At 36.2% G+C, this 13,936-nt stretch overlaps 1 protein-coding gene across 1 annotated transcript in view; it reads right to left on the bottom strand.

Annotated features, from left to right (window-relative positions):
- TMPRSS15 (transmembrane serine protease 15) overlaps positions 1-13,936 on the bottom strand; it is a 140,164-nt gene that overhangs the window by 75,143 nt on the left and 51,085 nt on the right. Inside the window, exons 8-9 of the mRNA XM_027875468.1 lie at positions 12,991-13,099; positions 2,493-2,599 (exon numbers count right to left, since the gene is read on the bottom strand). Coding sequence (XP_027731269.1) covers positions 2,493-2,599; positions 12,991-13,099 — 216 coding nt within the window. The remainder of the gene's footprint in view (positions 1-2,492; positions 2,600-12,990; positions 13,100-13,936) is intronic.

Genomic DNA, 13,936 nt, shown 5'->3' on the forward strand with positions numbered 1-13,936 from the left:
GGACGATAGTAATAATATTCATAATGCACTAGATTTATAAGCATCATTGTACTTAAGAACCCCACATTTCTCACATTTCTTTTGACTTTTTCAAAATCATATGGTTAATTAGAGGACTCCTCATTTCCCCTATTGCTTTCTATCATCTTTATTACTCCTGACCCTTTGGATCAGTCCTGTATAACAGATTCATTAATAGTCCTGTAATGTGGGTGGCCTGGTTGCAAGAGAAAGACGAGGGGAAGGTCACTCCTTTGTTCAGAGTTCAGGCTCAGTAGTTAATTAGGGAACTCTGTGATTTCTCATTGCAATCTCCCCAGTCTTTTCATCCTTACAGTACAAAGTTTGTACGCATGGACTGAAGTAGGTTTAGGAACAAGCTGCAAGGAGTAGCCCTTATAGGTCAGTCCAGCCACATTACATTAATTTCCTTTAAAATATATTTATGCATTGCTTTTAGCTCAAGGAAAGCAAGCAACACAGTGACAGCTAACCTTTTAGCACTTGTGCTCCCAATGTTTTTATTTCATTATAGTTTATCTCTATAATTATACTACATTAGGCTGCAGTTCCAATTTACCTTGCTTTCAATGTGATATAGACTTTAACAGTGTTCGAGTCACATAATTCACAGTGTTTAATCACAGTGTTTAGTAGGTAGTGTGGAATAATGATATACAGGTCACTATTCTGTGTCTGGTACAATGGATCACTCAGAGCCTAAGAGTTCAAGTAAACGGGATTTTTTATGTGTTGTCATTGCTTTTACTAAAAAACACTACAATATCCTCAGAAAAAAGTACTTCTCAGTGCAATTAAAAGCAGTTCAGGAAACTAAAAAGTGAAGAAAAACCTCAACCAAGGCAGTTAAAAGCAGTTGACAAAGAGATTCACTAGGGCCTTAATAGATCCTGGCCATATTCTTAAAAAAAAGCCCAAACTGCCCATAGTTGGGTTTCAGTTCAAAGTTAACCCGTCCCAGGTATGCACCATTATTCCTTGTCCATGACAGTCCTGATTGGTAAGGTCATTGAACTTTCTTCTTCCTGAAGAAGTAATTGGTAATTTCAAACTTTTTTGCCCCTTATTTTTCCTGTTACTCACTTTCTGACTCCCTCCTCTATGATAAAGGTTTCCTTGAGGACTGATTCTCAAAGTCTCGTCCCATAATGGGCAACTCACAGTTCACCAGACTAAATGTCTACCTCAAGGGACTCTGAGTGGACAAAACTGGCCCCAACTAGGTTTTGGGCTCTTTCTCTCAGGCTTAGTGGATTGCCACAGCCCCCCACAAATGGTGCCACGTCCTGTTTTATCTGCTGCAACATTCTCTGGACCAGCAGTACAGAGCACTGCCACCCTGGTGCTATTATAGCTTGGGTTGATTTTTGTCATTTGGGGTTTGGATCTTCAAGGCTGGGGCTGTGGGGTTGAAATGTTGGGTTGAACTGTATTTCAATCCCAGATACAAGTCTTGCTTCTTTCCCTCTTTTCCTGTGCTGTCCTGTAGATGGCTTTTGCAGCACAGAATATTGCTGTGGCATTGGCTATTGAGGCCTTAGCAAATCTGTGCAGTTTGGAGCTTGGATCTCCATAACACTGCAAAGAGGGAAAGGGAACCATGGTGTGGAGTTGCCTTATTGTGCAAACCCATGGGATTGGTTTGGCTAGTGAGACTTGTTGCCAATAGCATGGTGGGAAGTGGGTTGTTGGGACACGGGTTGCTGAGTGAGTTCATTAGATGTCAATTCATGGAGTTTTAAAAATCTTCTTTTGGGTTCCTGGTGTCTTATACCATGAAGACATTTGAAGTTAGTTTATCTTTGGCATATGTAAAATTTCTGTTTTGGAGAGGTTTGAGAAGGTGTGAGGATCAGAGAAAGTGTGTAGTCCTCCATCCTTCTGATCACATGACCTGGAGGTTCAGTGATTCTTAAGGTATGTTTCAATTTCTTTTTAAATGCAGAGCCATAGAATCTTAGGATTGGAAGGGTCTTGAAAGCTATCTAGTCCAATCTCTTACCCAATGCTGAAATCTCATTGATAGAACCTCTGAGAGCTAGTCATCCAACCTCTGCTCGAACAGCACTAGTGGTAAAGAGCACATTAATTTCCAAGACAGCTTGTTCCATTGCTGACAACTAAAATAGATAGTTCTTCCCATTGAAACTGTATTTCATGGGTAGTAAAAAAAATTAAAAAGAAACCAAGTTGATAACAAACTTAGGAATAATTATAATTATTTTGTAAATTCTTCACAACTTCAAATATTTAATAATATTAGTTTATGAATAATAGCAATTCTTTAATTAAAAGTGACTGTATAAAAATTGATTCATTTGATTTTAAACTATAGACAAATTATTTTATTCCTTTAAATGACCAGAAGTACCACAAAAATATGGAATCTAATAAAAAAGCTAAAAGTAATATAGCAATACTAAAATGTTTTATTCACCTTCATAATAGATTTGGATATAGTACCAACTTACCTCTTAAAATTTTGTTTGGTCCTAAGCCTTCATAAATATTTAATATGTCTGAGTAATATGTATCAAAATTACTGAAATGCAGCTTAATGGAAAAGCCTTGTTGCACACTAAATAAGAGAGAGGAATAGATTATTATTTTCTCTCAAGGGTTTTCACAATTTACAATGTATGCTAGGTTTGAATTTGTCATCTTATGTGGGATATTTGAGATTAGATTTTGGAAATATGAATTTCAACATTATGCTAATATTAGTATATTTTGAGTAAAACATTTTTCAGCAAAACAGAGTTTAAAATATAAACATTATAGAATTACATATATTTATATTTTGCTTAAAAACATTCAAACAACAAGCATTTATTAAGCACCTTGATAGTCCAGGCATTGTGCTAGACCCTGGGGAGATAAAAACAGAAGTGAAATACTCTTGCCATTAAGGAGATATTAAGACAGACAATATATACATACATATCTATCTATGTAAGATATATACATATTATATATGTGCATATACATATATGTATATATCTATGTGTGTATATACATATATGTATACACACACAGAGACACACACACACATATGTATAAAATAGTGATGGGGATTGGGAAAGGTTTTATGCAGAAATCCTGAAGGAAACTCAGAATGATGGCAGTGAGTATAAAGGCATTGAACAATTAGAAGGCAAGATTGGATGGATTGTAGAGTGAGTGGAAGTGTCTAAAGTGTAATAAGAGTAGGAAGGTAGTTAGAGGACAAGTTGTGAAGGGTTTAAGTACCAAACAGAGGGGTTTATATTTGATCCTAGAAGTAGCCACTAGAGTTTATTAGCGAAGAATAATGTGATCACAACTGTACTTCAGGAAAATCAGTGTGACAACTGCATGGAGGATTGGTTATAAAGAAGAGAGACTTAGGGCAAGTGGCCATTACAATAGTCTAGGAAAGGGATGATGAGGGCCTAAGGTAGGTTGGTGACTGTCTGAGTGGAAAGAAGGGTATGTATATGAGTGATGATATGGAGTGAGAAACATTAGCATTTTGCCACAGCTTGCATATGAGGTGAATGAGAATTAAGAGTCAAGAATGACACTGAGTTATGGATGCAGGTGACTAGAAGGATAATATTTCCCCTATTTGGTGTAGAAAAATTTAAGGAAATATGAGATCTATTTTGACATTTTGAATTTGAGATGTTTATGAGACACCCAGTTTAAAATATCCATTAGGTAGTTTAGATATTGGATTAGAATTCAGGAGAAAACTTAGGGCTGGGTATGTGTTACAGGATCATATATTTAAAAGTACATGGGACCTTAGACATCATCTAGTTCAGTCCTCTTAAAGATGAGCAAACTGAAGCAAAGGGATAAAAAGTGAGTGACAGGAGAAGTGAAGGCAATGAGTGTATAGTTTTGTTTTTTTTTTCCCCTAGGAGTTTGGCTTGATTAATGGAGGAGAGATATGGGATGATAACTTGAAGGAATGGTAGGATTTATCTACCATACATACCTACCAGAATATATTGAAATCTACAGCAAAGTAATACAGTAGATAGTGAAAGACTGAAGATTACAGAAAGTAGAGATGATTGTGTGAGCAATCTGCTGGAGAAAAAGGGAAGGGGTGAGATTAAGGGTGCAAAAAGAGGGTCTGGAAAGGAGAAAGACCACCTCTTCATCAGAGTGTACTAAAGAAGAGAAATGGGGGATGATGTCAAGTAGTTTTAAGTTGGAGAGAAGGAGAGAAGGGGAAATCATGGTGCTTGGCCCTAATTTTCCTCAGTAAAGTCTAAACTGAGGTCCTTAGTTTAAAGTATGGTAGGAATGAATTGTGTCACAGACTTGAGGAGAAAAGAGAAGATCTTAAACAGCCACGATGGGAATGGGTAGAGAATCAATTAGGAAGAAATAAAAGGATTACCCCGCTGCAGTGAGGACCCAGTTGAGATTAGATATCATAAATTTGTAGTGGACCTAATCAGCATGTTTGTGTTATTTTTTTCCAGTTCTAATTCAGCAGAATATAAATAGGAAGAGATGTGTGAATGATAGAATTAAACTAAGGTTGGAGTTTTGCAAGTCATCAACCACTATATGACAAGAGAGCATAGAATTCAACAGTGGAAGGCAGTAACCTTGTTAAGAATAAGGTTAAGATTGAGAAGGGAGTAAAAGTGAAACAAGAGTAAGGGTGATAACCCAGGAAAGTATTGAGGGGTGGAGGGATTGGAGGCTAAAAACAGGAAAATGAAAAGTTGAATCAAGAAGTATTTAGTAAATACCTACTGTGTGCTAGGCACTGTGATAAGCACTAGAAAGGATACAAATACATAAGTATATGGGTTATTCTCCACTGGAAACAATGTAGTGAAGTGGATAAAGTGCTTGATTTGGAGACAGAAAAACCTGGGTTCCTTATTAGATCCTGAACAAGTCACTTAAGCTTTCTTAGACTCAATTTCTTCATCTGTAAATCAAGGGGATAGTTGGATTCTAAGTCTTTCCATTCTAAATTTATGGTCCTACTTATAATGTATTACAAGAGCTTTTGGTAAGGGAGGAGGCACTAGCTATCTATCTATCCACATACACACATACAATACACACACACATACACACACACACACATATATATATATACATATACATACATATATATCGACCTGTATACATATGTATATATGTGTGTACATGTCTTGTTTGATATATATAGATTTCTATATATGTATGATGTATCTATACTGTGTATTGTATGTTTCTAAGATGAAAACAGAGAAAAAAGAGGAAAGTATGAAGTGACTTGCAAAAGTCTTATGAGTAGATTTTACATTTAAGATTTGTTTTCCCTTTCAAATCTCAGGTTTTTGGTAAAGAAATTTTGTTTCTCACAATCAGGATAACACAAGATTTAGCAGCTTCTACATTAAGGGAGCAGAGGGCATGGAATATGATATTCCAGAGGGCAAAGGAGATAGGATTACAACCAAGAATCACCTACCCAGTAAAACTGAGTATAATCCTTCAGGGGAAAAAAATCGTCATTCAGTGAAATAGGGGACTTTCAAGTATTCGTGACAAAAAGACCTGAGTTGAATAGAAAATTTGACTTTCAAATACAAGATTCAAGTGAAACATAAAGAGGTAAACAGGAAAGATAATTCATAAGAGACTTATTAAGGTTGAACTGTTTACATTCCTGCATGGAAAGATGATATTTGTAACTCATGAGTCCTTTGTCAGTATTAGGGTAGTAGGAGGGAAAAATTATATGTATGTATGTATGGATAGATAGATAGATAGATAGATAGATAGATAGATAGATAGATAGATAGATAGATAGATAGATAGATAAAGGGCACAGAGTGAGCTGAAGATGAAGGGGTGATATCTGGAAAATAAAATTAAGGGGTGAGAGAGGATTATATTGGGAGAAGGAGAAAGGGAGAAGTAGAATGGGGTAAATTATCTCACATGAAACAGACAAGAAAAGGCTTTTACAGTGGAGGAGAAATGGGGGAAGGTGAGAGGTAATGAGTGAATCTTATTCTTCTAGGATTTGGCTTAAGGAGGGAATAATGTACACAATTGGGTATGGAAATCTATCTTACCCTACAGGAAAATAAGGGGAGAAGGGGATGATACGAGAGGAGGGCAGATTGGGGGAGGGGATAATCAGAAGCAAACATTTTTGAGGACAGACAGGGTCAAAAGAGAGAATAGAATAAATGGGGGGCAGGATAGGATGAAGGGAAATATGCTTACTTTTTCACAACATGACTACTATGGAAGTATTTTGCATGACTACACATGTATAACTTGTATCAAGTTGCTTGTCTTCTCAATGAGGGTGGGTGGGGAGGGAGGAAGGGAGAAAATTTGGAACCCAAAGTTTTAAAAACACATGTTAAGAAAAATTGTTTTCACATGCAACTGGGAAATAAGAAATACAGGAAATGGGATATTGACATATATCCTGCCCTACAGGAAAACAGAAGGGTTAGGGGATAAGAGAAGGGGGGGAGAAATAGAAGGAAGTGCAGATTAGGGGAAGGGGTAGACAGAATGCATGCCATCTTGGGATGGGGGGAGGGATGAGATGGGGAGAAAATTTGGAACTCAAAATCTTGAGGAAGTGAATGTTGAAAACTAAAAATAAATAAATTGAAGTAAAAAAAGAAATTTTGTTTCTCATTTCTCTGAGGCAAATCATCACATCATCATAGACATTTAGTGATTAATTGATTGGTAATAGAAAGTCATGAAAGAAATAAAAATACAAACTATCCCTCAGTCTTCTATAATCTTCTACAAGATGAGAAGGGGATGATACGAGAGGAGGGCAGATTGGGGGAGGGGATAATCAGAAGCAAACATTTTCTACAGCTTCAGCTTCTACAAATATGGTAGAAAAGGTATACTAAGAATTATACAGTTTTTAGACTGCCTATAAACATTACTGGTGCTCTCAATATGAGATACATGTCTACCGACTAGTGAGAGGACATACTACTTAATATTAACTTTCTAGCTATAAGAGAAATTAGAAGACCAAAGGAAATTGTAACTAAATAGGATATCTCACAAGTTCTTGAAGAGGTAAATGAAGTTGATAAAGTTGATTTTATTGTAAGAGTCTTACCTAGTGTTTATAGAACAAATGAATAGTCATTCATTTCTTTACCTTTTTTCCTCTGCAACATATGTTGGTGCATAAGCTATAACAACTAGATAAGACCCTCAAAATTAAATCAATATATACTTTTATATACAATTATTTCAAGAATGGTGGAAGATCATAAGTAGTATTATCTCAGTAAAAAGTGAGAGGCAATGGAAGCATAAGGAGGAGAGATTTGGTTCTCTTTGCTTCTCTTTCCCTCCATCCTCCATCCCTTCACAGATGATTAGACATTAATGTATTAATAAGGACCAGCACTCTGTTATTCCTTTACTTGAGAAGGAATATCCTCACCCCTGTCTAAAGGGAAAAACTTCATTCATAGAACAATGCTTCCAGGTGATCCTTAGATGAAACCGTCCATCCAGTTTGAGTAAGGGACAGGTGCTCTTGGGTGAGAGAGAGGGAGGCATTTCTCTTTCTAACCTACTCCCCCTTTCAATCAAGGTCCCTGACCCAGCAGGAGACATATTTTAGCACCTAGAGAGTCTGTAGTTTGGGAGAGTCCAGGCAGAAACCAGCAGTGAGCAGAGAAACACTTTAGACAAATATCGATATAGACCAATCACTTGAGGCTGAAAATAGCTCTGAGGAGCATGACCCCTGTCATTAGAAGACAGAGTCAGATATTTAGTCCTGGCAATCAATTATAGGGACTCTAAGAGAAAGAAAGACCTTGAAGAACTCAAATTACAACTTGATTTGGTCACATATGTCCCTCACCACCATTATACTCTAAGTTTGTACTCTCCTTCCTAGAGATATTGTGTGTACCTGTGGGAGAGCATACCTCAGGTTTAAAGAGGTATTTTGGAGCTACTGTTCTTACTCTACCATTTTAGCAAATGGCTTTTTTTAATGAGCTAATCATATACTGACTGACTGATAATGGAAAGCATATCAGTTGAGGCTCATGATGAGGATTTCAAACTCCAAGACTACCCTAAAACCTATAGGAGTAGATACTGAACTCTAGTGGGGTAACCCAGAAGGCAATGGGTACAGAAGAGCAACCAGACTAAGCAAAGTTAATCCAAGGACATTTATGGATGAGATTTGGAAAGAGGACTATAATCAGATAAAAGATAGAAAAAAAATCTAGAAAGATTTTTTTGACAAGCTTTTGACCATCAAGTAGACCATGAAATAGACATAACACATTTGGACTCTCATATTACAATCCTGGATATTCTTCTTGAGGCAGTAAAAATATCATTGAAAGAAACAAAAAAATGAGCAGTGGGATTGGATCAGTTTTATAAAAAGGAAGTCTGTTCTGGATGCAATACAATATGGGGACATTGAGGAACAGATTCTCAAATTACTTGAAGGAAAGAACAAAACATGGACAAAAAACTGAAAAAGAAAATCTTGGATCTTACTACTATCTAGCCTCAAAAGGTGAACAAAAGAATGTGAATGTCTAATTAACCATCTATGCAAAGACTTTATGAGAATAATACAAATATGTATTAAGGGGATCCTTGTTGAGGGTATTAGAATAAAAGCTTCTTCTTTACCATCACACAATTGATCGAAAGATATAGAGAATAGAGTAATCCCACCATGTTTACTGTTTTTGAGTACAAATGAAGAATTTGATTTGGTAAAGCATTGTCTTCCAGGCACTCCCAATTACACAAGATTCCTTGAAAGAATTAACAACAGAGATAAGCTTGTTCAATTGTCTTTTGATAGGCTCACTGAAAATATTTGCCACTGTCATGAAGATCCAGCGTAGAATCCAAATGGGATATAGTTTCCCTGTAGATAATGTGGTCTTCAAGATGTTCCTAATTGCATTAAGGACCAGAATATGGCACTACTATGTCATAAAAGTGATCTGTAATCACTCAGAACAGTTTGTTCTAACTATTTAAATGGGGAAAAATTAAGTGAATGAAGAACATTTATTGTCCAGACTCATACAGTTTGATGAATAACTTATAAAGCTCATTGATCAGTTGGAAAGATACTGTAAATGTTCCTTGATGTGGGCCCAGAATTCAGTGTGAAGAGGGTGAGAGTTGGCTACATTGTCTTCGAAAAATTGTGCAGTTCTGCTAATGACCTTAAACTCCTCCATGAAGTAACGACCCATCTTTTTTTTCTTTTAATGCAAATGTTCTTCTTGAGATTCATGGAATACTACAGTTTCTAAGGCACTTTAACTGAGAACCACCCAAAGGTCAACGGAGGTGAACCTGGAGGGCAGGTACCTTACAAAGAAGAACTTACACAGAAGTATTGGTATAAAGAATGCAACCAAAGAAATAAATACTGAAAATAAATGATCCAGTCATACAGGAAGACTAAGAGGTAACCAATGACTGGCTATATAATCCATTTGAATATTTCTGATGTCAAGAGAATGTGAGAAATACCTGCAGCTCTTGGGTGGATGCCCTGTTTTAGAACCATGAGAAGACATGTATGGGAGTATTACAGTATAGAAAGATCTGAATGGGTTGCAATCTGCATCACTGAAAAAATATCAACATTGATGAGATTATAGATGACTTAGAGCATTTCTGCTGACATTTTGAAAAAAGAATAGGGTACTATTTTCCACAGCGAAACTGCAATAGCCATTTACAAACAACTGAGTCAAGTTCATTGAATATATGCAGCACCTGTTAACATACATGTATGAATGAATCAGTTCTATGGGTATCCATCGAATTACACATCATAGCCTGGACAATATACATGTTTATCAATTTGATTTTTCCTGTTTGTATAGATTGGATGAACTCTTTTCAGTTATTATGCACCTCATTGATGACATTCTGCAACTTTATGGGGTTTAGAATGTGATCTGCAAATAGGAGGATCAGCTGGATATTCAGAATCTATAGTGAATCCCTCTACTGTCAGAATTCGATTATACTTCATGTTAGTGGCAAACACTTTATGCAAGCTTTTCTCCCTGTTTTATACTCATTTGATATTAATAATCAGTTTCATTGAACAAAACCACTTATATCTTTCAAGAAATATTAAATTATTTTGACATATGCTTAGGAGATACATTGTTGGAGAAAAACTTTTAAGGTAGCATGGTGCTGTACTGAATCCATTTTTTTATAGGCAAAGATGATAAACATGCTAAGATCTTATATTCTTACCACCTTAGTCAATTGTATGACTATAAAGAAGAAAGCTTTCATGGAATATCACCTGTGAATATCTATCTGTACTTTTCTCATATTTTCATCAAGGACACATTCCTTATGTACATGGATTATTCTTAAGTTAGGTTGGAGTTACTCAACTGTATGTTACTTATTTCTTTTCTTTCTAATTTGGTATTGATTTTTATTTTTGTTCTGAAAAAGTTATGGCTTTGACTCTGTATAGACAGCTGATTCAGAAATAAATCATCTTTTTAACCAGCCATCTCCAGTCAGGTAAAACACAATTTAAGGGAAAATGCCTAACAATTGGCCTTCCTAACAATTAGAATTATCTAAAAACAGAATGGCCTTCCCCAAGAGGTCATGGCTTCACCTTCACTTGAAGCCTTCAAGATCATGTAAGATGACTGTTTGTCAGGTATGTTGTAGAGAGGATTCTTGACCAGATCAAAGTTGTACTAACTGGTCTCTCAGGTTCTTTCCTACTATGTGATCCTGCGATAAGCAATTGATTTTTTATAATGTTATTCAGTGCTCACTAGGACCTTGTTACTTTCTTCTTGAGGAGAGATAAGGAAATGAGACATGGTCAGAAGGCTTTTCGACAGGTAGGTAATATTTGGCTTCTCATATTTCATTTCTTACGTTTTTTTGAGACTGTGTCTCTTCACTTTTTACACTTTGTATCCACTGCCCTGCCTGGTTTCAACTCCACAGATCAGGATGCTCCCACACTGCTACCTCCCAGTGTCCTGTCCCCCTCCTCTTCCCAACTTTTCCCTGCCACCTTTTGTGTGCTGTCTAGACTTTTAGGTTATAAGCTCGTTGAGGGCAGGGACTGTCTTTCTTTTTATTAATTGTATCCCCAGAGCTTAACAACAATGCCTGGCATGTTGTGGGTACTTAATAAATGTTTATTGGATTGGATTATTAGGTTGGTCTCCTTGTTTCAGAGAATAGGCTGCAAGGGCAGTGGATACTCACAGGTCTAATCCCAAAGCTGATTGGCACGGAAGTTGTGTCCTGTTTCTGACCTAAGTCAGTTTGCCCTTCTTCAGGCAGACTGGTGGCACCCCACTTCTGGGAGCTCACTATACTGGTGACAGAGTGTACTCCTAATTGGCTTTAGTCCTGCTGCACCTTGGAACTCAGCACCTCAAATAATCCACCAGGATCAGTCTCCCCAGCAGCAAGAATTATAGGAGTGTACGCACAGCATTCTTTCTTACTTGAACAGCATTTTCCAACATATTTTTCACTATTGTTCCCTATACTCACCTTTACATTTAAGTCACTAAGCATTAAATGTTGATTTAATGTAGACAGTTTTATCCAGTTCTGCATAAAATTTTCTATCTGCTCATCATCCTCATTCTTTATATTCTGTAATCTATGTTGGCATTTAATTTGCAATTATCTTGAACTTAATATAATAAAAACATAATAATAATAAATTATCATAAACAGTTTGCAAAATGTTTATCATGTGTATTGTAGCATGTGATAACCATGTGCCCCCATTAAAATGGTATTTTTAAAAATATCTCTCTGATATAATAAAAACAACTGCAGCAATTCTTTTATTTTCTTCTCTAAGAAGAACCTGGGAACTATTTTTCCATTTAGTTGCAACTTCTTTTTGCCAGCTGTTTCTTGTTACTACTGTGTTCCTCCACTTGTTGGTTAGAGATGGTTCAAAAAATTGTGCAATTCTTAGTATACTCTGCTCTGTTTTCTCTCACTCTGGTACTATCACTGCAGAAGAAGAAAGGCATTGCACAGGACTATTTTATATTTCTTTGTTTCATGGGTTGCCATGGCCAATTCATTGCTAAAAAACTACCGGTGATGAGCTTCTGGCAGTGAAGCTGACATCAGGAAAACAGAAATAATTTGTTTCTAGAACCATAACTGAAGTCATTTCAGCATGATAAAAATCTGCTGGGGCTTTTGTTTCATTGGCAAAAAATCTGAGAACCTGAGATCAGCTCCATACCATTACGAAGCATCTTATTTTGAATTAATGAGTTACATTTCTGTAAGAATCCATCTGGCAGATTATTTTCTGTTGTGTATTTGTTGAGACTAAGCCAATTTATCATAATGGTCTATTCATCCATGATAGCTGTTAAGCACTGAATAAGTAGATCAAATAGAAACCTAGTTAATCTAATTTTCCTTTTGAAATAAAAAAGAATAGAGTAAACCATTTCTCCTTAAGTTATTTTGGTTATGCAATTTGGCAGCCCAATTAATAGTTTGGGTCTCATTGTATATGAATGACTGAATTGGTTGAGAGTCAAGATATAGAACAACATATGTTGAAAAAGGTTTTTAGCCATTAAACTACTCTAAATGTGTCATTGTACTAGACACCTTTCAAATTCAAACTACTATAAACAGAGATACAAGATGAATACCAAGGTCTTTACCTTCAGAATATCTGATATTCTCTTAAAATGGTAATAGAAGAGGAGAGATAAATAAGATAGCCTTCTTTCTTAGGCACATTGAATTAATTACAAAGGGCAGAATACTTATTTTAAGTGTTAGAAGCAAGAATAAAATTTGCAGGAATAGGATTCATTTCCGTTGAAAATGAAAATATAACATAAATTAGTAACAGTATGCCAAAAATAGTTTTCATTACTTCAGAAGAAGTAGTAATATTACATTACATACCGTATAATCCACTGGCAAAAGGTATTTGAGTCGAGAGGTTTTGGATAATTAAGTGAATGAAAATATCCAGTAGAACCAGTCAACATAAAATTTCCATCACAAGCTGTAGCTGCAAAAAGGGGGCAATTAATATCTGTCAGTCATGTCTGAAAATATCTCCCAAAGTTTTAAATTATTTTAATTTCACTAATTGGATTATGGTCTCCTTAAGAGCAGTGTTGTGTCTATTTTTAGCTTGTGCTAGCAACCTTACAGAGTAGAGTACTGGGCCCACAGTCAGAAAAACGAGTTCAAATCTGGCTTCAAACATTTACTAGCTTGTATGCCCCTGTGCAACCTCTCTCTGCCTCAGTTTCTTCAACTGTAAAATGGGAATCATTACAGCACCAACTTCCCAAGATTGAGATAATATTTGTAAAGTGCTTAGCTCAGTATCTGGCATATAGTAGGTGCTTAATAAATGCTTGTTTCCTTCCTGTCAGCCTTTAGATAAATCTATCTTCTGGGGTGGGGAACCACATGCCCCTTTCTAGGTCTTTGGGTGGGGCCTTTTGACTGACTCCAAGTTTTACAGAACAAATCCTTTTATCAAGGGGATTTGTCCTGTGAAATTTTGGCTTCAGTCAAAGGGCCACACTTGAGGACCTAGAGGGCCACATGTGGCCTTGAAGCTACAGATTCCCTACCTCTGAACTTCTTTTCACCATATTAGCCTTTCTGCTAGTCATCTACACAAAACCTGTCTATTTTCTGGCTATTGATATTCTATGCATCCTTCAAGTACCATTTCAAGTCCTATAACTTAAAACCTTTCTCTAGGTAGACTAGCCAGAAGTGAACTCTTTAATGGAATTTATTTTCTGTGCTAGTAAAATGGCATTTATTTCTTGTCTTTCATGGTTAGTTAACTTTTCATGTGTAGGTAGGTATTGTTCTACAACCATAC

The sequence above is a fragment of the Vombatus ursinus genome, unplaced genomic scaffold (assembly GCF_900497805.2).
Source record: "Vombatus ursinus unplaced genomic scaffold, bare-nosed wombat genome assembly UNPS02014809.1, whole genome shotgun sequence".
NCBI lineage: Eukaryota > Metazoa > Chordata > Mammalia > Diprotodontia > Vombatidae > Vombatus > Vombatus ursinus.